Source organism: Dendropsophus ebraccatus, chromosome 15, assembly GCF_027789765.1.
Source record: "Dendropsophus ebraccatus isolate aDenEbr1 chromosome 15, aDenEbr1.pat, whole genome shotgun sequence".
In the NCBI taxonomy this organism is placed as follows: Eukaryota; Metazoa; Chordata; class Amphibia; order Anura; family Hylidae; genus Dendropsophus; species Dendropsophus ebraccatus.
The window spans coordinates 25,734,087-25,759,427 of record NC_091468.1 but is presented as its reverse complement, the minus strand read 5'-3'; the positions used below and the strand labels follow the sequence as shown (position 1 = coordinate 25,759,427).

At 42.4% G+C, this 25,341-nt stretch overlaps 2 protein-coding genes and 1 pseudogene across 2 annotated transcripts; all 3 read left to right on the top strand.

Moving 5' to 3' along the window:
• Window positions 1–3,441: 3,441 nt before the first annotated feature.
• Window positions 3,442–8,730, top strand: LOC138774062 (hemoglobin heart muscle subunit alpha-type-like). Its single transcript, XM_069954613.1, has 3 exons — window positions 3,442–3,572; window positions 5,466–5,658; window positions 8,451–8,730. The coding sequence occupies exons 1-3, from the start codon at window positions 3,478–3,480 to the stop codon at window positions 8,562–8,564; spliced, it is 402 nt and encodes a 133-aa protein (XP_069810714.1). The 5' UTR covers window positions 3,442–3,477; the 3' UTR covers window positions 8,565–8,730.
• A 5,305-nt stretch (window positions 8,731–14,035) lies between these two features.
• Window positions 14,036–18,805, top strand: LOC138774298 (hemoglobin heart muscle subunit alpha-type-like; annotated as a pseudogene).
• A 1,849-nt stretch (window positions 18,806–20,654) lies between these two features.
• Window positions 20,655–22,894, top strand: LOC138774142 (hemoglobin heart muscle subunit alpha-type-like). Its single transcript, XM_069954748.1, has 3 exons — window positions 20,655–20,749; window positions 21,753–21,945; window positions 22,781–22,894. The coding sequence occupies exons 1-3, from the start codon at window positions 20,655–20,657 to the stop codon at window positions 22,892–22,894; spliced, it is 402 nt and encodes a 133-aa protein (XP_069810849.1).
• Window positions 22,895–25,341: the final 2,447 nt, after the last annotated feature.

Here is a 25,341-nt window from a genome sequence, read left to right as displayed (position 1 = left end):
AGTACCCCTAGTAGCCAGGTCCCCCTTATAGGTAGTGTCCCCAGTAGCCAGCCCCCCCCCCCTGTATGTAGCACCCCCAGTAGCCTTGTCCCTCTGTACGTAGTACCTCTAGTAGCCAGGTCCCTCCTATAGGTAGAACCCCTAGTAGCCTTGTGCCCCTGTAGTTAGTACCCCTATAAGCCAGGTGGGTCCTGTAGGTAGCATCCCCAGTAGTCAAGTCCCCCTGTAGTTAGCATCTTCATTGTTTTTCCCTGTCCTGTAGGTAACACCCCCAGTAACCAGGTCTCCTCCAATAGGTAGCACCCCCAGAAGCGTTGTCCCCCTGTTGGCAGTGGCGGTCTTTGGCACCAAGCACCCCAAGCGATCGCTTGGGGCCCCCAACATCCAGGGGGGCCTCCACGCCCCACTCTTGTGCTCAAGACCGCTGGACAGGGCCGCTGCCCCGCTCGCTGCTGCCATCTGAACTGTAACTATGAGCACTCATAATGAGCGCTCATAGTTACATGCAGCAGCACTGACAGGGTGGGAGACATTGGCCCCCTTCCTGTCAGTCACTCTTGTGGCCGCAGGAAGGGTTTTCCCTGCAGTCACAAGTGACAGCTTTGTCCTTGTGGTGCCGGCGCTCCAGTGACATCACTGGAGCATCGGCGCCAGAACAAGGGGAGCGCGGCCTCTTGTGATCGCAGGTAAAACCCTTCCTGCGGCCACAAAAGTGAAGAGAAGAGGAGACGCCCGGACCCAGGTGAGTATAAGTGTTTGTTTTATTGTGTTATATACTATATGGGAGGGGGAGCACACAGGGGTCTGTTTAACTGGGGGAGCGCACATCAGGGGTCTATATAAATGGGGGGAGCACACAGGGGGGCTATATAACAGGGAGAGCACACGGGGGGGCTATAGACTACTGGGGCTTCACAGAGGGGTCTATATACTACTGGGGGCAGCACACATGGGGTCTATATACTACTTGGGGCAGCAGAATGGGGTCAATATACAACTTGGAGAGCACACAGGAGGTCTATATCCAAGTGGGGGGCACACAGGGGTCTATATACTACTGGTGGGGCACACAGGGGGTCTATATACTACTGGGGGAATGTACAGAGGGTCTATATACTACTTGTGAGGCACACAGGTGGTCTATATATAACTGGGGGAGCACACAGAGGTCTGTATACTACTGGGGCAGCACACAAGGGGTCTATATAATACTGGTGGGGCATACAGGGGGTCTATATACTACTGGGGGAACCACACAGGGGGTTTATATACTACTGGAGGAGCACACAGGGGTCTATATCCAAGTGGGGGAGCACACAGGAGGTCTATATCCAAGTGGGGGAGCACACAGGGGGGCTAAATACACCTGAGGGAGCACACAGGGGGCCTATATACTAGTGGGGGAGCACACAGGGGGCCTATATACTAGTGGGGCAGCACACAGGAAGTCTATATACTTCTGGGGGAGCACACGGGGGGCTATATATAACTGGGGGAACACACAGGGGTCTATATACTACTGGGGGAAGCAAACAAGGGGTATATACTACTGGGGGCAGGACACAAGGGGTATATATTACTGGCGGTAGCGCACAAGGGGTATATACTACTGGGGCAACACACAGCGGTCTATTGTTTTGGAACGCATGTTGAGGGGGGGGGGGGGCCCAGACATAACTTTGCTTGGGGCCCCAGAAATGCCAAGACCGCCCCTGCCTGTTGGTAATACCCCTATTAGCCCGGTCACTCCTGTAGGTAGCATCCCTAGTAGTCAAGTCCCCCTGTAGTTAGCATCTTTATTGTTTTTGTGTCCTGCCCTGTAGGTAACACTCCCCAGTACCCAGGTCTCCTCCTATAGGTAGAACCCCAAGTAGTCATGTTCCCCCCCTGTAGGCAGTATCCTCAGTATCCAACATGTAGTTTAATCCATCGCTTGTAATCACTTTGGGTGAAGGTGCCACAAATAGCAAGTCGCTATTCCTCACTCTTAGGGATGGAAAGATTATCGTGTGAAAAATCGTTATATTGTTCTAATGTAAGTGATAATCTTTTGGTGTGTATGAAGCCAACTACCAAACAACGAATGAAAATTCATTCGGATGATATTGATCGTATCTTTTCAGCTGACCATAACATCATTGTTATTTGTTCGCAAATCTTTCGGTGTATGTACACATTATGGGGAGATTTCTCAAACGTGGTGTAAAGTGAAACTGGCTCAGTTGCCCCTAGCAACCAATCAGATTCCACCTTTCATTTTCCAAAGAGTCTGTGAGAAATAGAAGGTGGAATCTGATTGGTTGCTAGGGGCAACTGAGCCAGTTTCACTTTACACCATGTTTGATAAATCTCCCCCATTGTGCTTTCATTATCTCAATAATTTGTAATCTGTGAAAAATGGCCCATAACTGCATCCGTAGTGTTTTCGCATTGTACAGATCTAGTTAATAAATTTGATGTTTGTGATGTCCGCAAAATACACAGTACCCATGGACTTCTATTGGCTAATCCGTACTGTCACGATCTGCACTAGGACATGTCCTATTTTTTCATGGAATGGATTGCAGATCCGGGAAAAAGGGAATCCTTATTGACACGTCCCGCGAAGTTGTCCACAACCGTGGACCACGCCCATTGATTTCTATTGTGCTAGTCACACAATCCGCCTTTTCATGGATCCGCAATACGTTCTGTGAAAAGTCTTTTAGCTTCATGTTTTTTGCATCCGTACAAAACGTGAATCAAATATGGGCAAGCTAGTCACATTTTTTTTTTTACCGGTTTACCACTACGGATGCAATTACAAAAATTTTTCACTGATCAGGGAGTAAAAGTAGCGTACCTGAAAAACCACTGAATGTGTGAATGAGGTCAACAAATAAACAGACTCCAAAATATGTAGAAAAAAATTGTCGATCTTGTGCTACAATCTTCGATCAATCTTCAGTTCTGAAATAAATTCCTGCAACAACTGCGATGATGCTTTTAAATGTCTAATCAGATAGTGTTATACATATACATAGTATCCTCCATCATGGGTCTCCTCGCCTAGCATGCAGCACTGTTACCCTTGGGGTGCCCTCTGTGCCCTCCATGAGGCAGTGTGTACGTGGTGCTCAGACCGTTCTCGCATAGTGATAAGGCAGATTAGCTGTCATTTGTAATACAAGTAACAATGGCTGTAAATGAGCAAACCATAGTTTACATTCCACCTCAGCAGCCGCCGGCATCAGATTTCAGCTACTTGTAACTTGTGACCTATTAAACATCATGGCTGAAAGTAACTCAGTGCATGGATCTGGTCTGCACCCCCTCCAATAAAGTCACTGACTCCGGCTCCAGTCCACTCCATGTTATGCAGATTACACTTTTCCATTGGACGTGACCCTCATGAGCCCACTGCATAGGTGTATATATATATATAGGGACCATATTACTACAGACTACAAAGGAAGCCATACACAACCCAACCACAACATGGGACTCTCTGACAGCGAGAAGGCAGCCATCACTTCCCTATGGGACAAGATCGCTCCAGATGCCAGTAAGCTGGGGGCCGAATCCATGAACAGGTAACTGACTGCAACTTTAAGGAGCTGCCCCAGCAATCCTATAGACACCTACCATCGGTGCACCTCCCTTGGGGTACATTCACATGGAGCAGATATCTCTGCAGATAATTTCTGGATTTTCCTGCACTTGTCTTTTACTGTAATCCATCCAGGATTTGCAGCAATTCCCCATTGTGAATACTAACATGGCCACCTCTATGTCAATGTAGATTAGGGGCCTAGGAGTCACCATTACACCTTATTACACAGGTGGGCATTAGGGGAGAAGGGGTAGATTTAATGGTGTCCAATGAGAGGTGGCATGATTGGGGGTCTCAGGAAAGTGGAGGGTACGAAGGAGGTATAGACTCTGACTTATTATGTTACTATACAACAATTATTTATTGTGGGGTTTTTTCCGTTATAAGATAATAAGTCAGGACAAAAAAAAAGGCAGAGACTAAAACAAAACACTATAATTCATAGATAAAGTCAAAGTTATGAGATAATAATAATACCGAATCTGAGATGATAATAAGCCATTCTTCTAAAACATTATAATATACTACACTAGACTGACTCTGTTGTAATAATATAGAGCCTGATATAATATAATATTCTAGAATGGCTCTGAGGTTATAAGGTCAAATCTGACACACTAATATAGAAGGCTGGCTCTGAGGTAATAAGGTAAAGTCTGATACAATGTAATATATTATTATACACTAGACTGGCTCTCAGCTAATAAGGTAGTGTGTGTTTTAAAACAGGAGGCTGGCGCTGAGATGTGAAGGTAGAGTCTGATATAATACAGGATCCTGGCTCTGAGGTAATAAGGTAGAGTCTGATATAATGCAGGAGGCTGGCGCTAAAGTAATAAGGTACAGTGTGATATAATACAGGAGGCTGGCTCTGAGGTAATAAGGTAGAGTCTTATATAATGCAGGAGGCTGGCTCTGAGGTAATAAGGTACAGTCTGATATAATGCAGGAGGCTGGCTCTGAGGTAATAAGGTAGAGTCTGATATAATACAGGAGGCTGGCTCTGAGGTAATAAGGTAGAGTCTGATATTATACAGGAGGCTGGCTCTGAGGTAATAAGGTAGAGTCTGATATAATACAGGAGGCTGGCTCTGAGGTAATAAGGTAGAGTCTAATATAAAGCAGGAGGCTGGCTCTGAGGTAATAAGGTAGAGTCTGATATAATGCAGGAGGCTGGCTCTGAGGTAATAAGGTAGAGTCTGATATAATACAGGAGGCTGGCTCTGAGGTAATAAGGTAGAGTCTGATATAAAGCAGGAGGCTGGCTCTGGGGTAATAAGGTAGAGTCTGATATAATACAGGAGGCTGGCTCTGAGGTAATAAGGTAGAGTCTGATATAATGCAGGAGGCTGGCTCTGAGGTAATAAGGTAGAGTCTGATATAATACAGGAGGCTGGCTCTGAGGTAATAAGGTAGAGTCTGATATAATGCAGGAGGCTGGCTCTGAGGTAATAAGGTAGAGTCTGATATAATACAGGAGGCTGGCTCTGAGGTAATAAGGTAGAGTCTGATATAAAGCAGGAGGCTGGCTCTGAGGTAATAAGGTAGAGTCTGATATAATACAGGAGGCTGGCTCTGAGGTAATAAGGTAGAGTCTGATATAATGCAGGAGGCTGGCTCTGAGGTAATAAGGTAGAGTCTGATATAATACAGGAGGCTGGCTCTAAAGTAATAAGGTACAGTGTGATATAATACAGGATCCTGGCTCTGAGGTAATAAGGTGAAGTCTGATATAATGCAGGAGGCTGGCGCTAAGGTAATACGGTAGAGTCTGATATAATGTAATACAGCAGACTAGCTAAGGTAATATATCTTTTTATGTATTCGTTGAACATTTCCACAACTTCCTAAAACGACCCCGTGTATTTCTTAGGCTTTTCCAGAGTCACCCCGAGACTAAGTCATTCTTCACCCGCTTCGACCTGACTCCTGGTTCTCAGGACCTCTTAACCCATGGAGGAAAAATTTTCAATGCTCTTGGAGAAGCCTCCAAAAATCTGGACAGTCTGAACAAGTACCAGGACCTCCACACCAACAAGCTAAAGCTCAATGGGGATCACATAAAGGTCAGAACATCATTTCCACCATATTTTCCCGATTAGTTAGCTTTGCTATAAATTTCATTTACTACAGTGTCCCATGACTCTCTGTCCTGATGTGCAGTGTTAGTGCAGTTAGTTATTTCATTTAGTAGCACCAACAAAAGTAAATATTGTATGGAGAAGTCATTTCCTTAAAGGGAATTTTTACTTTTACAACCTAAAATTTTATTGCTCCAGTGCATAAAAAAAAAAATTAAAAAAAAATTGCTGTCTGTGAGGTCTGTCATCCTGGACCAGTGCTCATTTCCAGAATCATAGCTTTCCCTAGAAATCAGCCTAGGCTGGGTTCACACTGCGTTTTTATTTTCCATTTAACAGATCAGTTTTTAAATTTTTAGTTTCAACATAGAGAAAAATGTGGTCAACCATGTTTTTGTTTACATGTTAAAAAAAAAAAGATCCATTTCTTTTTTATTTTTTAGGCTATGTTCACACTACGTAAAAATACTTTGTACGGTGTGGAACACTGCCTTTACTGCTATAAGATACTGTCCGGAGCGTATACACACAGATCACATACGGCGCCACAAAGAACTGACGTGTCAGTTTTCTGCGGCCGCAATTCAGTGAATTGCGGCCGCAGAAAGACCTGTCAGTTCACACAATGAAGCGAGCGGCTCTGGCCGCTTACTTCATTGTGTGCTGTGTGAAGTTCTGATGCGGGCACGCGCTGATGCGGGCGTCACAGAATGGCTGGTTTCTCACGTAGTGTGCACATAGCCTTATAATGTAAGTTAATCCGCTTTTACCATCTGTTTATGCATCAGTTTTTTCCCATAAAATGGATATGTTAAATGGACAGCAAAAACCAGCGTGAACCATGCCATAGGCACTGCTCAGAGCAGCATCAAATGGGTCGGTGTCTCTATTCTGGAAATTGGTATTCTTCAATGTTTCCTGCTTTTATGATATGTATTTATCTGATGACCTCCGGAACATTGTCATACTCTTACATTATAGAGTTCCCTTTGTTGTGCATTGGGTCTTTGGGTGCATTGGTTGAACCTGTGTAGGTTTCCAGATACATATGGAGCCATATACAGGCTTTTACATACGAAGGCTCTCATACCCCCCTATGTTGTGTCTCATTTGCATAGTCCACACACACCCTTATTTCTGTTACAAGAAATAATCAGAAGAAAAACATAAGCGTCGCCCAGTTTGCAGGTACTGTATGGTGCAGGAATGACGCCCCCAGGGACAAATAAGTTCTTCCTTGCATGGACTGTGGGAACACTAATGGCAATTGATACAACCTCAATTCCAAAAAAGTTGGGACACTAAACAAATCGTTTTGGGCCTTCTTTGTCGCACCTTCATCTTGATGCACCAAATGATCTCTATAGGTGAAAGATCTGGACTGCAGGCTGGCCATTTCAGTTCTCGGATCCCTCTCTTACATAGCAAATGATGTTGTGATTGTTGCAGAATGTGGTCTGGTATTATCTTGTTGAAAAATGCAGGGTCTTCACCAAAAGAGATGACGTCTTTTTATCCCCAAACATATTGTCAATTCACCTAATTAGTGTTGATTGGTCTTCCAGCTGTTCGATGTATGCTCAATGTAATTTTTTCAGGCACTTCTTGCTACTTGTCCAAACTTTTTGGGGATTTGTAGACACTGACATTCTGAAACAACATATTTTTCACTTGAAATGATACAGTTTCAACTTTTGATCTGTGATTTGTGTTCTATTCTGAATAAAATATTAGCTGTTGGCACCTCCACATCATTGCATTCAGTTTTTATTCTAAATTTGTTTAGTGTCCCAACTTTTTTGGAATTGAGATTGTATAAAGGAAGTTCAACAAACACTGAAACGCTGCTTTAACCCCTAGACCACCTAGGATGTACCGGTACGTCCTGAGCTATGAGCTATGAAGCAATCAGCAGCCGGAACCTCACCATTAATGACACGCTGCAGCATGACATTAACTCCTTAAACACCGCCATGACTCCTTAAATGACGCCCCATAGGTAAAAAAAATAAAACTGTTATAAGCGTCACAATAGGCCCATTTTCTTAATATTTAATTGCCAAAAAAAGGATTTCATTAAAAAAAAATATATAACATTAGAGAATCTGTGTAAACCTGCATATGGTTGTGTTCGGACTGACCTATAGAATAATAGTGTCATGTCGCTGTTACCATATAGTGCATTACGTAGACACAGGAACCCCCCAAACGTTACCATATTGCATTCTTTTTTTACGATTTTACCTATTTATATCTTCATAAATAATATATTTTGGGGTTCCATCATACATGTTATGGTAAAATGAAAGACGCCATTACAAAGTACAACTATTCCTGTAACAAATAAGCCATTACATGGCCTTGTAGATAGAAAACTGAAAGTACTAGAGCTCTTAGAAGGGGAGGAGGGAAAAACGAAAGCTCAAAGATCAAAATTTGCGTGGTCCACTGGGTCATTTTGGACCTAGTCCTCAAAGGGTTAAAGATTTATTACAGCTCATAAAATTTAAATTAGAAGAGAAAACATTTTTTTTGAGCTATAACGTTTCGAGCTATAATTAGCCTAAACCGCAAAGTTTTTTCTTTTCTATGTGGTCTTATGGACTAAGAGTTATAATTAGCTTGAAACGCGTCGTTTTTTTCTCTTCTTTATGGTTTTATAATAAATCCTTGAAGCAGCATGTCTAAACTTCCTTTTGTTTCTGATGAAAACCATACATATATAAAGATTAGAAGTCATCATGTATCAGTCTGATCCCTGATCTGTTTCCTTCCAGCTCCTCAATGCCGCCATCGTGGAGGTGCTGGCCGCTCACTATGGTGGAGACTTTGTCCAAGCTGCCTGGGAAAAGTTCCTCAGTGAGGTTTCTAAAATCCTGACTTCTAGCTAATCCCTGAAGACTGTGATACATCTGTATGGGCTTTACATCTTATATCCAGACCCCTTCTACAGGATAACCTGCCACTGACTTGCCTTCTATTTCTTCCCTATAGAGACTTCTGTGCTGTAATACAGAGTGTGATGTTATTATTGTAGCGTTTGTCTTTAAAAAATAAAATTAGGTAAAAAAAAAATACAATATTAGATTTTTAAGGAGGTTTGAGGACCTTTACTGTATTCATCTGAAGGCTGATACATCACTATATCACATCCAAATGAAGAGTCTCCTGGCAGAGACCCAGCTGGTTGAGACAATGGATAGAGGCATACAAAATAGATACAGAAAGAAAACACCATTGCAAGTCCCACCTTAAGATTCTATGGGTTCACATTGCACCTCCAGTTTCATATTGCTGTAGCAGATTCTACCATAGATACCAGGGGTGATTGCAACCATAAAGGGGTATCCTGGGTTCATATGATTAAAGGCCTATCTACAGAATAGGCAATCAACTGCAGATCTTGGGGCAGGGGTGTAGCTAGGATTTATGGGGCCCCATAGCAAAAAACATGGGGCCTTATGAATCCTGTACACCCCCATATGCGTACTCATCCGGCCCGACAGAGTCCCCTGCTTCTCCTTCGTTCTCCCAGCTACCTGGCATAAGAGTGATGTCACTCGTGCACTGGGGAGCTGGAATGGCCGGGGGACTGCACCAGGCCAGAAGAGCAAGTGTATGGGGGGGCCTTTGCACCACATAAGAGACTGGCAGGGCAGAGCGCCCACAATACATGGTGAATGGAGCCAACTGCATCTAGTTCCATTCACTGTGTATTGTGGACCCTGAAATAGTTGATTGAGGGGGCCGCCAGGAGTTGGCACCTCAGCAATAAGAAATTGATGACTTATCCTGTAGAAAGGTCAGAAAGTGTCTAAACTCAAAGTGTCTATAGATCTATAATGCAATGTTGGAGGGGGTTCAGAAGAGGCCTAATACAGGCTACAACCAAACACTACCAAGAGCTCTTACCAAAGGCCCTTTTCCTTTCTGATATTTAAGGTGGGATTATGAGCATGGGGAGATTACATGCCCAATATGCTACATCTGACCTGATTCTACCCAAAGAAATCAAATGAACTTCCATTATTACTAATACGGAGCATAAAATAGAGTTCAGTGGTGTCTGACCACCATAAGGGGGCAATACAACTTAGGTTACTGTATACTGATTTGTTATTACGTTCTGTGTGTACATTTATGCAGTAACCTCTCTTTAGACCTCGTCAGTTGGTGAGGTTAGGAAGCTGGCTTCACCGATATGTGGTTTAGCAGCATTATGGACAGCACTGAAAGCTATTTATGCCTCCTCACACAGGCTGCTTTCACCTTAACCTAGTCCCTTATGCTGCTAAATAGGGCTGTATTAACAACTGCTGCTGCCCTAGGCACTAAACCTGAAGACGCCCCATCTTCACGCACCTATTGGCGATACCAGACCTGACCAATACCACCATACCCCCCACCCCCCTGGAAAAGACACCAGATTTACTGGCAAGTCTGAACGGGAGGAGGGAAACTAAAAAAATAAAAACAAAAAATGATAATTTTTTTCTGTCCCCCTGCTCCCTGGTGCTGCCCTAGGCACCGGACCACGGGAGCCTAATGGTAAATACGGCCCTGCTGCTAAATCCCGGACTACACCCCCCCCCCTTTACAAAAAGTTTGCTCCTTATCCCGTCTCTCGCGGACAATTTCCTTCTCTCAAAGACAGATCTTAATGGCCCCTCTCACAACCTGCTTACTCACAGACCGTTCCATCTCCTCACTCATGGAAAGCTCTCCTCTCATAGACTGCTCTCCCTCTCATAGACTGCTCTCCCTCTTTACGTCCCCACTTTTTTTTTTACTCTTACAAGAGAACGTACCTTTCATTAGAACCTTGGATCATTTCATCTGCTGTGTTGCATCATCTCTATTACAGTACTGACACATTATACATGCAATATTTCCTTACATTCGAAATCACTTGTTTGTAGACTTATTATTATCTTCAGCTTTTACCAGCTGACTAGTCAGAAAGCAATCCTTCTGAAGAACAGAATCTCAGTAACACTTAAAATAATTTTCCATATTTTGGTCTCCGTTTTACCATATCCAAGTGTTTTCTATACAATTTTAATCACTAGAGTGGCAGTAAAAAGTAGAGATAAGTAATGGCCTATTCTCATTTTGTTGACTAGTTTTGCTGATTCTGTCCATCTCTCAGGAAACAGCACTCACCTCAGCACCGATTCTTTCTATTTCACCTTAATTATAACCCCTCAGAACCAATTTATTCACAAGGATAGTCATATTCCTTTATTAATCCACAAATGTGATGTGCATGTAAAAACTGACTCTTAGGAGTGCTCTTCAGTGTTTGTGTGGTCACAACTGTCTTGTCTGCGTAAATTGTTCCTGTCCGTCGGTACTCTTAGAATACAGAGAAGTGGGCAGCAAATTGTTTCCTGTCTTTCTTACCTCTCCGTCCAGATATTGAATCATAACTTCACTGCTTTCAAGTATAAATCCAATCAAATGTTGTAGACTATTCAAATATTATACAAATACACAGAGTTGTTCCTCTGTACCTCATTGCATGCAAAAAGACGTCATCAATGTATCTAAGGGCTGTATTACACGGCCGGATATTTACAGCAGGTGCAAGTGAGCACCAACCTGTCAGGACGTGTCAGGACTTTTAGATCATCTTTAGATCATTAAGGGGGCCCATAGAAAGGAGGTGGTCAGCTGCCGCCACTCCTATTACACATATTGACGGCCAGCAGACTATGACTCTAGGGATCAGGATTTTGGTTCATACTTTAAAACAACTATCAGCCAATATGGTGCCAACATGGATTTCTATTAGTATGAGAAGAAATAGAACAGCGCCACTCACCCCATCTTCTCTTCCAGCTTGAGGTATTGAGGTTTAAACAACATATATTTCATGCCTATCGGCACACAGGTGAGGGAGGACAATACAGCACTCCTGGACAACGAGCTCTTTCACTAGGTGGACCAGAACTCACCTCATGCCCACATAATAGCATTATAGTTGATGCTATGTCTGTGCACTCAAAGTAGGGGGAGTCAGTAGAAGCGATTATCATGAATACAGGAATATCAACTGCACACCAATGACCATCAATGTTTATGTTTTTATTTACTCTTGAGCACAGTATACCATGTTGATAAAGGTCGTAAAGGACTGAAACGTCCAGTGATATGGTATACCAAAACTTATGTTAAATCCTCATTACCTGTGTTGGAAAATCTTTTTCTTTGATATTCCTGTATTCATATAATAGCAATAAAGAATATGCAAAGTAGCTCTCACACCTCTTAAGCAAAGAGATATCCCTTCAAGTCAAGTCTCGCTCAGTCAAGGAGCCTTAGAACATTGACTGGAGATTTTATGCCAAGCCAAACTATCTCTCCAAAAGGAAAGATTTCCCATCTGCAGATAGCTATTTCGGGTTTTTGACCCTCATCAGTGTATAATAGCAATAGGCAGACGTCTCTTCCTGTGGATTCAGGACTTGTCTCTAAAAGCCCCAGCTGAGACACAGTGCCGGAATAGGCCCCTAATCTGTAGATGCAGTATCCTAACTTACCCACACTCTGCAATTAAAAGGGTTATCCAGTGCTACAAAAACATGGCCAGTTTGCCCCTCTCTTGTCTCCAGATTGGGTGGGGTTTCAAACTCAGTTCCATTAAAGTAAATGGAGCTTAATTGCAAACCATACCTGAACTGGAGACAAGAAAGGGGGAAAAGTGGCCATGTTTTTGTAGCGCTGGATAACCCCTTTAAAGGACAACTCCTGCGCTAATAAAAAAAAAAAATCAATCATAAACATAATTTTCACACTTACCATCCCTCCTGAGTCTGTCTCCGTTTGAATTTCCCGCTGCTTGCAGGTCCCTGAACCTCCAGTTGCTGTATTCAGAGCTAAGCAAGCTGAGTCATCTGACAAGGGAGGCTGGCCTAACAGAGCTTATACCAGCCTCCCTCTTGATGACATCATTGTCACAAAATGGCTGCCACAGAGCAGCCTGGTGACAACAGTCATTAGATATGAATGAGTTTACTTCATTTCCTGGTTGAGGGTTTAGGGGGGAAAAGATAGGGAAGGGGGGAGATAGGGGATTGAAGCATATTACAAAGTTATATAACTTTGTAACTTGTTTCAGTTACTGGGAAAAAGCTTTTCACGGGGGTTGCCCATTAAAGTCTATCTCAGATAACTACCAGTGTATTCTCAAGTATTCAACCTCAGTCTTGTCTTAAGTATATTCCCAGAAGCTGTCTATTCTCAAGTGTATTAACGTATTATAAGAAACTATTGTATTCTAAATGATTGTCAGGTCCTATCAGTGTTCTATGGCCTCTGTATATCTCTGCAAAAGTATGTGAGAACTTTCACTGTATATTGCCTCCCTACTGGAGTGATTATCGCCTTGAACAAAAGGTTGTTGTAATCAAAGCTGTGAACTTCTAATCTTGTTGTTCAAAGCGTTACAGTAAAAGCTATTCCTGGTTTACCCCAGTGTACATTGTCCTTTTGCACCCACATCTGCAGCTGTGCAAGAGCTCCCTTCTTTACACAGCAATAGGACAGCAACTACAACTCTCAATTGAACACGGTGCTGCCGAGACAGCACTCAGGGGTGGCCACTGGTCCTGGCTCACGGTGAGAAGTGTCCGTGTAGTGCCTGGTGCTTTCTAACATCTGACCGCTCCCCCTCTCGCCCCCCCCCCCCCCTCGCCGTGTTGCTGCTGCTTCCCTAGTACGCTCGCCACATATTCATTACTATCTTCCAGACATGCCAGAAAGATATTGATGCTGGATTATAGACTTAAGCACCTAAGGTGAATATTTCTATGCAAATGTAAAACTTTGATACTAATACTTTGCAGAAGTTATTGCAAAGATGGAAAAAAAAAACTTTATTGTAACAAGATCTCTGTGTTATATGGATAATAATTTATTTCTTCAAATTTAGGGAATGACAGTTCAAAAAAACTTACTGGGTTCATTTAACTTGGTAACACGAAATATCAAAACTCTGTCTACATTTGTGACTACAGACACTTGAGCACGTAATACCTGTCCACCATGGAGCTATAGAAAGGGACTATTCATCAGGAACAATAAATGTAAATGAGCATTATGTACTTTACATTCAGAATTTCAGCTGCTTATAACTTGTGACCAATTAAACATCATGGCTGAAAGTAGCTCAGTGCATGGACCCAGTCTGCACCCCCTCCCATACAGTCACTGACACCAGCTCCAGCCCAGAGCAGATTATGGGGATTTCACTTATCCAGCACATGTGACCCTCACTATACAGTGATATAGCATACAGTATATACAAGGAGCATTCTACGAGAGGGTCTAGAGAAAAAACCGTACACTCCCACACCACAATATGGGACTTTCTGATAGCGAGAAGGCAGCCGTCACCTCCCTATGGGACAAAATTGTTCCAGACGCCAATAAGCTGGGGAATGAATCCATGAGCAGGTAACTGAAAGCAACTTCAAAGCACTACTCCAGCAATCCAATAGAGGGCAGCCGCTAGTGCACCGCCTCTAAGGGACATCTGAGAATCTGATAATGTGAGGAAATGAGGTGGAGGCTAATGTGATATAGTAGGCTGGCTCTGAGGTAATAAGGTAGAGTGTGATATAATACAGGATCCTGGCTCTGAGGTAATAAAAGAGAGTCTGATATAATACAGGAGGCTGGTTCTGAGGTAATAAGGTAAGTCTGATGTAATACAGGATCCTGGCTCTGAGGTAATAAGGTAGAGTCTGATATAATACAGGATCCTGGCTCTGAGGTAATAAGGTAGAGTGTGATATAATACAGGATCCTGGCTCTGAGGTAATAAGGTACAGTCTGATGTAATACAGGATCCTGGCTCTCAGGTAATAAGGTAGAGTCTGATATAATACAGGATCCTGGCTCTGAGGTAATAAGGTAGAGTGTGATATAATACAGGATCCTGGCTCTGAGGTAATAAGGTAGAGTGTGATGTAATACAGGATCCTGGCTCTGAGGTAATAAAAGAGAGTCTGATATAATACAGGAGGCTGGCTCTGAGGTAATAAGGTACAGTCTGATGTAATACAGGAGGCTGGCTCTGAGGTAATAAGGGAGAGACTTGTATAATACAGGAGGCTGGCTCTGAGGTAATAAGGTAGAGTGTCATATAATACAGGAGGCTGGCTCTGAGGTAATAAGGTACAGTCTGATATAATACAGGAGGCTGGCGCTGAGGTAATAAGGTAGAGTCTGATATAATACAGGAGGCTGGCTCTGAGGTAATCAGGGACAGACTTGTATAATACAGGAGGCTGACTCTGATGTAATAAAGTAATGTCTGATATAATACAGGAGGCTGGCTCTGAGGTAAAAAGGGAGAGTCTGATATAATACTGGAGGATGGCTCTGAGGTAAAAAGGGAGAGTCTGATATAATACAGGATCCTGGCTCTGAGGTAATAAGGGAGAGTGTGAAATAATACCAGAGGCTGGCTCTGAGGTAATAAGTGAGAGTCTGATATAATACAGGAGGCTGGCTCTTAGGTAAAAAGGGAAAATCTGATATAATACTGGAGGCTGGCTCTGATATAATAAGGTATAGTCTGATATAATACAGGAGGCTGGCTCTGAGGTAATAAGGGAGAGTGTGAAATAATACCAGAGGCTGGCTCTGAGGTAATAAGGGAGAGTGTGAAATAATACCAGAGGCTGGCTCTGAGGTAATAAGGGAGAGTCTGATATAATACAGGAGGCTGGCTCTGTGGTAGTAAGATACAGTCTGATATAACACAGGAGGCTGGCGCTGAGGTAATAAGGCAGAGTCTGATATAATACAGGAGGCTGGCTCTGAGGTAATAAGATACAGTCTGATATAATCCTGTCCTCCGGTCTGGCTGTCATCTGACGTGGGGTTCCCGGCTCTGCGCGGTCCCGTCCCTGCCTGCCCAAGCATCAGTGAGCTCCGTGCGCGCTGGGGATGTTACTTCCGGCACGGGGGCGCTTGTTATAGACGCTTTGTGTGCCAGAAGTACTTCCCCAGCGCACACTGACCTCACTGATGCTTGGGCTGCCGGGACAGGACCGTGCAGAGCCTGGAGCCGCACATCAGACTGGGGCCCGTCCCAGCCTCTCTCTTGTGATCGCAAGCAAAACTGCTTGCGGTCACAAGGGGGAATGGGAGGGAGGCAGTGCAGTGGCAAGGGGGGGCCTCGCGGGCTCCCCCTTGGTAGCGGCCCGGTCATGGCGGCGACTGCTGCGACCGTGGTCGCTACGCCACTGGTATCAGTGCAGCAGACTGCGATAATAAAGAAATGATCTTGTATCTTTATTTGTCTTTTATGCATTTGTAGGTAAATTCTAATGCTGAGTGAGTATACTCTGCCGAGCATAGTGCTCCATGCTCAGCCGAGCACTTTGGGGTGCTTTATATATATATATATATATATATATACATATATATAATATATTTGGGCTACTGTATTAACACCGACAAAAACAGAAGGGTGGAAGGAAACAGAAGGAAGACATTGATCAGACCATTTGATCAAATAGTATGTACCATCTCATCAGGCTAAGGTGACCTCAGAGAGATGGTCTAATACTAAGCCCACACACTGCACATAAAAGATCTATCTAGGGGATGGGTTGAGTCTACGTCCAAATGTAGCACAGAAAAGCAAGAAAATGGCCAGCACAACCAATACAACTATTCACACTATGCAGGCCATGGCGGCGTGCACCTGCACAGTGTGAATAGTGTTACTGGTTGTGCTGGTCATCTTTTCATCTTCTTGTTTTTCGACTGTACTGATACTAAAACAAAATTTTTTTAATACGGTTCTGAAAGACACATTGCAACTCTGGCGGGATGCCGGCAATTGGAGCCATACCGCCAGAGTTCTAATGTGTCTTTCAGAAATTCATAGCCTTTTTTTGTCCAAATTTTTGTTGTCAGGTCTCCCATTGATTTCAAGCACTTGAGCATTTTACCCTGTATTTCTTAGGATTTTCCAGAGTCACCCCAAGACTAAGTCATTCTTCATCCACTTTGACGTCTCTCCTGGTTCTCAGGACCTTTTGACCCATGGAGAAAAGATTTTCAAAGGCTTTGGGGAAGGCTCCAAAAATCTAGACAGTGTGAAGAAGTACCAGGACCTCCACACCAACAAGCTGAAGCTCAACACTGGTCACATGAAGGTGAGAACATCATTTATGACATGAGCCCCATATTGGTTAGTACGGCCACAATCTATGAGGAATCCGCCATTATTTATAGTAGCTCCAGCCATGACTACCAAATAATCTTACCGCATTCATTTATTGATTACATTAAAAGTAGATTATCAGGATAAATAGGATCAATAATAGATCAGTGTGGGTCCAACTTCTGTTGTAAGTGAGCTGCAACTTCTTCAGTGTTCACTATGGCTGCAAGTCTGTTTAGACTTTCTAACATTTTAGTGATGCTGTACTATTGTAGTGGTGCTATAGTTTTGTAGTAGTGATGTACTATTGTAGAGGTGCCGTTCCATTGTAGAGGTGCTGTTCCATTGTAGTGGTGCTATATTATTGTAGCGGGGCTATTAGTTTGGTAGTAGTGCTATACTATTGTAGTGGTGCTGTTTTATTGTAGTAGTGTTGTACTATTGTAGTGGTGCTGTTCTACTGTAGTAGGGTTGTACTATTGTAGTGGTGCTGTTCTATTGTAATAGTGCTGTACTTTTGTAGTGGTGCTGTTCTATTGTAGTGGTGCTCTAGTTTTATAGTAGTGCTGTACTATTGTAATGGTGCTATAGTATTGTAATGGCCCGGAATCTTACCATGGTCATGAAGGGAACTTACCATGGTCATGAAGGGAACATAAAATTGAATTAACCCCTATTTGATACTTGTGATCGCAGATCATTACTGATTTCTAGGAGGACATACCTCCATACAGAGCAAATTCCTTATTTCGAAAAGTAGAAATTTCAGAGCAATGTCAAAGGGGTCCAAATAATCTCTCCATTCCTGAAATCACTCATGGTCCTAAATTAAAGACTTCATCAATAGTTAAAATGTGTACAGTATATAATGTGAATCACTTTATAGGAATTCCCCTTAAAGACTTATGCTCAAAGTTGTGTTATGGCTGTGTTTTGTGTGGAGCATTAGTAGGCTTCCCACTATAGTGCATTGGGTATTTCTGAATCTATATACAGTAAGTCTATTTTATTGTAGCTATACTATTATAGTAGTGCTGTACTACTGTATATAGGCCCCTCACTAGCCAGCCATCACCCTGCTCTGCACTGAAGAGGGGCAATAACCCTGAACAGCTGTCTGCAGATGGGCATTCCTTCCTTTTGGAGAGATTTTTGGCTTGGCAAAGATCCCCAGTCAATGTTCTAAGACTCCTAGATGGAGTGAAACACTGAATTGAAGGGAAACCATTTTGTCTAAGTGGTGTGAGAGCTATTTGCATTATCCTTTCTTACCATTTTTATATAGAGGCATAACAGTTTTCCATATACTGTATAGCTTTGCTGTATTCAGCCACAGGCTGGGAGTTTGCAGCTGCAGGGAATACATTTGGTTTGATAGATTCACTGATCAACTAGCTATTCCTGCTCTTTATGGCAGTGATGCCATCCATATGGTGCCCTATAGAGATACTGCTCATGTTCAGATATGGCCAATAGATCCAGACGAGAATGGTAATTTTAGCGTACCTGTAAACATACTGTATGTATCACCATTATGCTTATTTCACATTTGTGCCCTTTGCAAAATCTCCACCCACTCATGTCTATTACGAGAAAAAAATATGTACAGTTGAAGTGTAGATCCCTAACAGTATCAGTGATCCATAATGTCTGACCCCTTGACTGTTCTCTTCCAGCTCCTCAATGCCGCCATCATGGAGGTTCTGGCCGCCCACTATGCCGGAGACTTTGTCCATGTTGCCTGGAAAAATTCCTTGATGAGGTTTTTGGACTCCTGACATCAAGTTATTCCCTGAAGACCAGACCGCCATGTTGATCCAAGTCACTACATCTTCTGTATTAGCTTTAGAGCCTCCATCCTGACCCCCCTACACAATAACCGGCCATTAACTTATCTCCTAATGCTCTCTATGAAGACTCCTGTTCTCTTATAACCTACAAGTATAATATTATTAATCTAGAGATCTATTTAAAAAAATAAAATTAAGTTGAAAATGCATCCGAGGATTTGTTTTTGTATTTTCTTTTTCTTGGTGAGGTGGTGGTGGTAGGGGGATGGGGGGACTGGGGGATACCCTTCCCTGTATTCATCTGAGGCTTACACTAATGCAGTATGTTACCATATCATATATAAATGAAGAGTATAAGAGTAATGAAGAGAGGTTCTTGCCTGTTGTGAAGTAACAACTCCATATAAACGTACGAAGGGCGGCTGATAAGTCTTTGTCTTTGTGTTATTTATTTCTTTCTATGGCAACGAATGTTACATCACACGAAAGCCTTATGTGTCTGTCTAATATATGTTTTCAAAATTTTGTGTATGGAACTTATGGCAACAGTGATCTAGACATGCAGGAAAACATAAAGGTGATATTCACAACAAATGAGAGCAGAGGAGTGATAAAAGTCTGTGACGGAAATTCATGGTAATATTTTGCAGATATTTGGGGATCCATGCCCTTCAAATTCTATAGGTAAGAGGTGGGTTGCTAAATTTAAAACGGGCCACTTTAGCACCAATGAAGAGGAACGTCCTGGATGACTGTGAGTGGTTGTTGTTCTGGAGATCGTCAATGCTGTGCACAATCTCATACTGGAGAATCTGTGAATTTCAGCTAAAGGAATAGCAGTGGTCATGGAGATTTCTTGTGAATGTGTTTGTGTCACTATCCATGAGCATTTGAACATGAAGAAGCTATCTGCAAAGTGGGTCCCCAAATGTTTGACAACAGATCAGAAACACATGCGAACGAAAACTTCCCGGTCCATTTGTCAGCGTTTTTGGACTGATAAGAACTTCCTGGGTCGACTGGTCACTATGGATGAGACCAGGATCCAGTGGTTCTCCTGGTCTAAAGAAGTTCAGGGTGCAAAAATCAGCCACTAAGGTAATGGTGTCTGTGTTCTGGGATAAGGAGGGTGTGCTGCTAGTGGACTACCTTCAAAATGGTTCCATAATCAATGCAAGGTATTACATTGATCTTTTGGACCAATTGAAGGCAGCTCTGAAGGCCAGAAAGCGCAGCAAGCTGTCCAAAGGAATCTTGTTCCTGCAAGACATCGCCTCCACTCACACTGCACAAGTGACCACGGCAAAACTGGTTGAGCAAGGCTTCCAGCTGGCTGACCACCCACCTTATTCACCACATCTGGCTCCCTACAAATATCATCTGTTTCCAAACCTAAAGAAACGCCTCAAGGGTACTATATTTCGCACCATTTCCTATGCCATGGCTGCTAAGAATGGCGGATGGCTGGTTTAGGGTACAACCGAAATCCTACTTTTTGCAAACCTTACAGAATTTAGAATACCGATGTAAGAAGTGTGTTGACATCAGTGGAGATTATGTGGAATAAATGTAAAGTTTCTTTTTTCTTTCTGGGAAAAGCCAAAGGCTTATCAGCAACCCCTCATATACATGGGTTTTCATAAGTGAGTGGAGGATGCAGGACAGCTCACGTACAGTACCATGTCTACAGTACAAGGAACAATGAATATAAATGAGCATTACGTACTTTACATTCCGGATTTCAGCTACTTATAATAACTTGTGACCAATTAAACATCATGGCTAAAAGTAGCTCAGTGCATGGACCCAGTCTGCACCCCCCCCAGTGCATGGACCCAGTCACTGACACCAGCTCCAGCCCAGAGCAGATTATGGGGATTTCACTTATCCAGCACATGTGACCCTCACTATACAGTGATATAGAATAAGCCGACTACTGCATATATATATAGTGACCATTCTACTAGAGAGAATACAGAAGACGCCATACACAACCAAACCACAACATGGGACTCTCTGACAGCGAGAAGGCAGCCGTCAGCTCCCTATGGGACAAGATCGCTCCAGATGCCAGTAAGCTGGGGGCCGAATCCATGAGCAGGTAACTAACTGCAACTTCAAGGAGCTGCTCCAGCAATCCAATAGATGGCAGCCACCAGTGCACCGCCCCTTGGGGTAAATTCACATGGGGCGGAGTTTTTGCATAATATTTGTATTAAAAAAAGTCTGTGGGAAACAAGTCAGCAAATCCGAAGTTATAACCTTGGAACTTGATCTTTATTAGTCAACAGGTAACCCCCCCCCCCCAAGTCATGGAAGATACAGTGCCAACTTTCTTTTTCCCTACAAAAGGGTCTGTGCAGGAAGCAGGTGGGCACTGGGGGAGAAGGGGAAGATTCTTTTGTGTCTATTGGGGATTTTTTTTTCTGAGGGTGCCGACTTATGTCTCAATTCATCTTACTTAATGTGTTTATCCACTTTAAGATGATAAGTCATTAGATAAAATGCTCTGGACTAACATAACATTCTAAAACTCAAAGATGAAGTCATAAGATAATGGGGAAGATTTATCAAAGGGTGTAAAATTTAGACTGGTGCAAACTGGCCACAGCAACCAATCACAGCTCCTCTTTCCTTTCACCAGAGCTGGAAGCTGAGCTGTGATTGGTTGCTGGGGGTAGTTTGCACCAGTCTAAATTTTACACCCTTTGATAAATCTCCCCCAATAAGTTATAATGTTAAAATTGAAAAAGAAAGTAATTAACATAATAAGTCATAGCTCTGCGATAATAGGGCCCATGTATTTGTTGGTAATTAGAGATGAGCGAACCTTAAGCATGCTCGATCTGAACCCAAACTTTCAGCATTTGATTAGCGGTGGCTGCTGAAGTTGGATAAAGCCCTAAGGCTATGTGGAAATCATGGATATAGTCATTGGCTGTTTCCATGTTTTCCAGACAACCTTAGAGCTTTATCCAAGTTCAGCAGCCCCAGATAATCAAATACCGAACGTTCGGGTTCGGATCGACTCGAACCCGAACCCGGTTCGCTCATCTCTATTGGTAATACATCCCATAAACCTCATGTCACCCTCTATTTCTTAGGCTTTTCCAGAGTCACCCCGAGACCAAGTCATTCTTCAGCCGCTTTGACGTGTCTCCTGGTTCTCAGGACCTCTTGACCCATGGAGGAAAGATTTTCAGGGCTATTGGAGAAGCCTCCAAAAACCTGGACAATCTGAACAAGTACCAGGACCTTCACACCAACAAGCTGAAGCTCAACGCTGGTCACATAAAGGTCAGAACATCATTTTTAACACGAGCCCTATACTGGTTAGTATGGCCACAATCCATGAGGAATCCACCATTATATATATATATATATATATATATATATATATATATATATATATATATATAGTAAGAGAGCTGCAGCAGTTAGTCTGTTCTTATTTGCAAACATTGGACTACTTGTAATGGTGCAATACTATTTTTGTTGTGCTGTACTATTGTACTAGTGCTGTACTACTGTGCTGGTGCTGTATTATGGTACTGGTGCTGTACTATTATAGCAGTGCTGTACTATTGTAGTAGTGCTTATACTGCTTATTAATAGACATGGCTAATAGATGCCATAGAGAATGGTAATTTTAGCATACCTGTAAAGAATTTGTATCACTCACACTTCACATCCATTTATACCCTTTCATTGGGCTTTACATCTTATTCACGAAGGCAAGCTGTCAAAATGGAAAGCCAATGTAGAACCTGACATGTCCAGTGGGACCAGTGAAGCATAATGGTGACTTCATTTTGTGACTGTATATGCATTCTATGCGGAACTCTAAAATGTGGTCTACCACATCGAAAGGGCATAAACGTGTTGTAAATGTGTATCCATGCACCCAGTTTCCCATTGCCGATCAGATGAGCATTGCGTACATACCATTTGTGTCTCTGTGGCCCGCCCGGCGCAGCAAGTTCCCTTCCATAACTGGTTATTTCTCAGTTGCATAATCCCCACCCACTTATTTTCATGCAAGAAAAAATCCCATGAAAAATATTTACACTTCTAGATTGCAAATTGTATTAGTTTATCTATAATGTTTGACCCCTTGACTGTTCTCTTTCAGCTCCTCAATGCCTCCATTGTGGAGGTGCTGGCCGCTCACTATGGTGGAGACTTTGTCCAAGCTGCCTGGGAAAAATTCCTCAATGAAATTGCCGGAATCCTGACATCTAGCTAATCCCTGAAGGCCAGACCGCCATATTAGTCACTACATCTTCTGTATGGGCCTCATATACTACACAATATCCAGCCTTAAAGATACTTCTTATTTCTCTCCTATAGAGACTCATGTCCTGTAATAAACTACAAGTGTAATATTGTCAATGTAGAGGTTTATTTTAAAAAATAAAATTAAGTGGCAAATGGATCTGAGGACTTGTTACTGTATTTTTTCTGGAGGGGGGGGCAGTTTGCTGAGGGTCCTTTACTGTATTTGTCAGTATATTATCATATAATATCTGAATGAAATGAACAAAATCTTCTTGCAGAGACCCAACGGGTAGGGACAATATTCCCAGCAATAGAGGCACACATCAGATTCAGAAGGAAGAACCCCATCTTTAGTTTCAAATCCAAATACACAGAGGTACAGAAGTGGCACTCACCAATAGTTAAAAGGGTGTTCTATAGAGCTACGCCCGTTTCTTTATGTGAGTTTGATTGGAGCGCCCACTGTCTGCGTGGTTTTACCATCTCTAGTATAACTATAAGGGGGCAGTATGATACAGTTCTTTTCTCACAACATCCATAGTACCTAGGCACTAGTGCAAATCCGAAGCAACATGAAAAAATATTACTTTACTGAAAGAGTAGTAGATACTTGGAGCAAACTTCCAGTAGATGTGATTGGTAAATCTACAGTAAGTGAATGTAAACCTGCCTGGGATAAACATAAATGTATTTTAATGCAGTAACCCAGGGGAGCCAGGTGGTATTAAGCTGGGGGCAAGTTGGTAGTGTACCGCTTAGGCACTTGTCACAGTGGCCATAAGTGATATGTGCCCACCCATGGATGTACCAAAAACACACTCTTTAGGATAGAACAGGTGCAGGTGTAGTGTGAGAAACCATGTAGTGCACCAATCAACTTAACCGGTAAATGTTTACGTGAATCTTTAAAGGTACAGTACCATAACTAGTCTTAGGTTTCAATAGAAGTGCAATAGACAGATAATACTGAAACCCCTTGAGTTACATATTTGGATTAGACTTGCAATACTTCAAAATACTTGACTTGTCTCTGAATACTTGACTGTTACTTGAATGGACTGACTAGACTTGAGGTATACACACAGACTCACAAAATATACATACTTTATGTCCACACACAGAAATTTACCTCTGGTACAGGAAAGCACCAGGTACAACCAGGGCCGTCTTAACAGCATTATGGGCCCCTGGGCAGAGGTGCGAATTGACTATTATATATGAGAACCATGTTGTCTCCCTGTATGTATACTGTATAATACAATATACAGGGAAACAACATGGTTCATATATACAGAGGGGCAACAACATGACTATTATATATGAACCATGTTGTTTTGCCCTTCTCTATATATAAGCTGTGTTGTTTCCCTGTATAATGTATTATACAGTATACATACAGGGAGACAACAATGGAGTGATAGGTGAAGGATAAGTATATAATACACTGCTGTATACACTGAATGGAGATATATATATACACTCAGGAGGAGGATAAGTATATAATACACTGCTGTATACACTGAATGGAGATATATATACACACTCAGGAGGAGGATAAGTATATAATACACTGCTGTATACACTGAATGGAGATATATATACACACTCAGGAGGAGGATAAGTATATAATACACTGCTGTATACACTGAATGGAGATATATATACACACTCAGGAGGAGGATAAGTATATAATACACTGCTGTATACACTGAATGGAGATATATATATACACTCAGGAGGAGGATAAGTATATAATACACTGCTGTATACACTGAATGGAGATATATATATACACTCAGGAGGAGGATAAGTATATAATACACTGCTGTATACACTGAATGGAGATATATATATACACTCAGGAGGAGGATAAGTATATAATACACTGCTGTATACACTGAATGGAGATATATATACACTCAGGAGGAGGATAAGTATATAATACACTGCTGTATACACTGAATGGAGATATATATATACACTCAGGAGGAGGATAAGTATATAATACACTGCTGTATACACTGAATGGAGATATATATACACACTCAGGAGGAGGATAAGTATATAATACACTGCTGTATACACTGAATGGAGATATATATACACACTCAGAAGGAGGATAAGTATATAATACACTGCTGTATACACTGAATGGAGATATATATACACACTCAGGAGGAGGATAAGTATATAATACACTGCTGTATACACTGAATGGAGATATATATACACACTCAGGAGGAGGATAAGTATATAATACATTGCTGTATACACTGAATGGAGATATATACACACACTCAGGAGGAGGATAAGTATATAATACACTGCTGTATACACTGAATGGAGATATATATACACACTCAGGAGGAGGATAAGTATACAATACACTGCTGTATACACTGAATGGAGATATAT

Coding starts and splice junctions, on each gene's coding strand:
- LOC138774062 (XM_069954613.1), top strand. CDS start 3,478: ATGGGACTCTCTGACAGCGAGAAGGCAGCCATCACTTCCCTATGGGAC. Junction 3,573..5,465: donor GGGGCCGAATCCATGAACAG/GTAACTGACTGC, acceptor TGTATTTCTTAG/GCTTTTCCAGAGTCACCCCG. Junction 5,659..8,450: donor TCAATGGGGATCACATAAAG/GTCAGAACATCA, acceptor GTTTCCTTCCAG/CTCCTCAATGCCGCCATCGT.
- LOC138774142 (XM_069954748.1), top strand. CDS start 20,655: ATGGGACTCTCTGACAGCGAGAAGGCAGCCGTCAGCTCCCTATGGGAC. Junction 20,750..21,752: donor GGGGCCGAATCCATGAGCAG/GTAACTAACTGC, acceptor TCTATTTCTTAG/GCTTTTCCAGAGTCACCCCG. Junction 21,946..22,780: donor TCAACGCTGGTCACATAAAG/GTCAGAACATCA, acceptor GTTCTCTTTCAG/CTCCTCAATGCCTCCATTGT.